At 35.3% G+C, this 2,759-nt stretch overlaps 1 protein-coding gene across 1 annotated transcript; it reads right to left on the bottom strand.

Moving 5' to 3' along the window:
• Positions 1-1,612: 1,612 nt before the first annotated feature.
• LOC111388415 (major allergen Pru ar 1-like) lies at positions 1,613-2,555 on the bottom strand. The gene is made up of 2 exons (XM_023013105.1): positions 2,298-2,555; positions 1,613-2,011 (listed from the first exon to the last, which is right to left on the bottom strand). Exons 1-2 carry the CDS (start codon positions 2,476-2,478, stop codon positions 1,713-1,715), a joined length of 480 nt encoding a protein of 159 aa, XP_022868873.1. The 5' UTR covers positions 2,479-2,555; the 3' UTR covers positions 1,613-1,712.
• Positions 2,556-2,759: the final 204 nt, after the last annotated feature.

The following is a 2,759-nucleotide window of genomic DNA, read 5'->3' as shown; positions in this document are numbered from 1 at the left end:
TGTACCCTTTGAGGCATAACTTGCGATTTACCTCCCTCATGATACTCTAAGACAGGAGCGGTGGAGGACGCTTAAAGTTAGGGTTCAACCTTTAACAAAGGTTTTGAGCCAATCACACCCCTCAATACCCACCAGCCCCACCTTCGCCATCGCCACTGGCCACTGTGGCACTGTCTACCAAAAAAATATAGAATTTAAATCTTCATCTTCCACAACAAACTCACCTCGTCCCCGACCACCTCCACTTCTCTCACCGCCTTCCCAACCAGCCTCTTCCTTCGATAAACCAAGCCACCACGCTTGGTTATCGCAAAAGCCAGGAATGAAATCCCCATGTTGTGTCGCGAAAATGGAAAAAAAAAAAAAAACAATTATGGATAAATTCTAGGAAATTCAGTGGAGGTATTGAAATTATGTAAGTCCTTTTGCTTATTTTGACGTTTTTGCAAACCGATTCTACGAGAAAAATAATCTTTCTCTGTTGTAAACTTTGAAAAAATCGGAGAATTTGGAGTATGAATGAGGTTGACATACGAAAAGACTAAAATATAAAAAATATTGTAATATGGAATATTTTATTTCAATACAACTCTTCATTAAAAATTTGAGTTATTAGTACGGATGTAAACGAGTCGGCTCGCTAGCCTAAAGTTTAGGCTTAGGTTCGGTCCGGTTAAAATGGCCGAGCTTTTTTTGCGGGCTCGAGTTGGGCCGAGCAAAAGCACGACAAAAAAAAAATAGGACTCGGACTTTTTTCGAACCGAGTCGGGCAACCCTTTTTCAGATGGAGATGATGAGTGGTGGTGGTGGGACTTAGGCGGATTGGGATCTGGGTTGGGTTGAGTTCGTTGGCGACTCATATGAAGATTTAAGTGCTCAAAGATAAAACATGTGGCACGTGGTTGCCTCAGCTAAGTCAGGCACATTCATTATAGAATGAGTGATTATTCATGTAATTTTTTCCTCTTTTTTTTTTTTTTTATTTTTTACAGACACCTTATAAAATACACTGTATGGGGTGGACAGATTATTTTTTGAATTATTTTATTTACATAGGGCCCACTCTCCATGTGAGTATCTGAAATTCTTCTGTAGAATTAAGAAAAAGTGATCGAATTGGTTGACATAATAATTGATCGACACTCACAATTTGCACGTGGATCCCGTGTGAATTAAAAAATGTCGATCCCATGTGTGTGTTTGGTAATTCCCTATGCCAAGCCTAATTTTAGTTTAACAAAACCCTTCATTATATCGCTAAGCATAGAAAATTTTGAACATTCAGGAATTAAATTCTCAATTGGCGAGTTTGAATATAACGATGACAATGGGAAACGGACAAACTTCAAGTAGCAAGTTTGAATATAGCGATGAGGCAGAGTGACCACTCATTAAAAGATGATGGAAAGTATGAATAGAGTGAATACAGTTTACTTTCTTTAAATCTTACATTGTACTCCTTCCAAGATGAAAAAGTATAACTATGTTTTCAACTTTAGTTGGAAGGTCAGGTCGAGCCTCCTCCTAATTATATACTATATTTTATATTCGATGTTAATAAATATGCAACATATTGTGATTAAAAAAATAATAATAATAAAAATAAAACCACTTCAATGGAAAAGCAGAACAATTATTTTATTAAGGCAAAAGTAACATTTATGTAGAAATACAGAAATTCTTGACAACGTTAAGACATAATTGGAAAACATTTAGGCACAAACATGAGGATTGGCATTCAGGTAATCTGCATAAGCCTTGTAGAGTACAAAAGATTGTTCCTTGCCTACATTAACATCCACTTCTTTTAGCACAAAATCACCCTTTGTATTATACTCAGAGGTGAACTTGACGACACATCCTCCATCTTTTGAGTCCTCGAATTTCACATCATAGCTAATAGATTCAATGTTGTCTCCAAGTACGTCTCCCTCAAATAAAGTCAACTTGCTTGCGCAGTTTTCGTGGTCCAGATGATCAATCCTGTACTTCATGTACTTGTATTTAGATTCTGCAGGATTACACAATTACTCATCCATCAAATTATGTAAAAAAGAATCTAATATTACCCTCGATTACACAAGATTGTACATGATCAATGAAGATGTTATCTTGTCCATCCAATGCTATATAGTATTACCCTAAGATGTATTTTTTTTAAAAATGATTTGTATGTAATTACAAACGATATATATATATATTATAGGACATGATTAATGATAGGTATATCCTATCCGTATGGCAAATAAATTATAATATTCTCATCCTTTTTTTGTGATACTGAATTGTAGACTAACCGTCACCGTAATTTGTCTGCTTAATGCTTCCAACACCACCGTCTCCTTGAACTGTCTCTATGCTCTTGATGAATGGGGAGGCTTTCGGCAAAACATCGGCGTTATCAATCATCACAGCCTTGAACATCCTCTTGTGAGAAGCATTAGCTTTGATTTCATAGAAAAACTTGAAGATACCCATTTTTTTTCTTGAATATTATAACCTAGGAAGACTCAAATGAAGTGAACAAAAATTGAGAGCTGTGTAGAAAACAAAACCTGAAGAGGGAATTTATAGGTGTGAGGGAGTGGTGACATCATTTTTATACTATTATATTGCAGCTGAAAATTCATTATTTTAGCATGCCATTATTGACAATCTATTTCGTTTGCAAAATCTATGCATTCTTTTGCGTTTTATTCAAAGGCCATAAATAAGAAAAAAAATTAAAATTTTTGATTCATTATTTTAGCTTTTTTGTA

This window comes from Olea europaea, unplaced genomic scaffold (genome assembly GCF_002742605.1).
Source record: "Olea europaea var. sylvestris unplaced genomic scaffold, O_europaea_v1 scaffold490, whole genome shotgun sequence".
Classification (NCBI taxonomy): Eukaryota; Viridiplantae; Streptophyta; class Magnoliopsida; order Lamiales; family Oleaceae; genus Olea; species Olea europaea.
Note: the sequence above shows the minus strand (reverse complement) of the source record. Positions and strands in the feature narration are given on the sequence as shown.

Coding starts and splice junctions, on each gene's coding strand:
- LOC111388415 (XM_023013105.1), bottom strand. CDS start 2,478: ATGGGTATCTTCAAGTTTTTCTATGAAATCAAAGCTAATGCTTCTCAC. Junction 2,012..2,297: donor GCAGACAAATTACGGTGACG/GTTAGTCTACAA, acceptor GTAATCCTGCAG/AATCTAAATACAAGTACATG.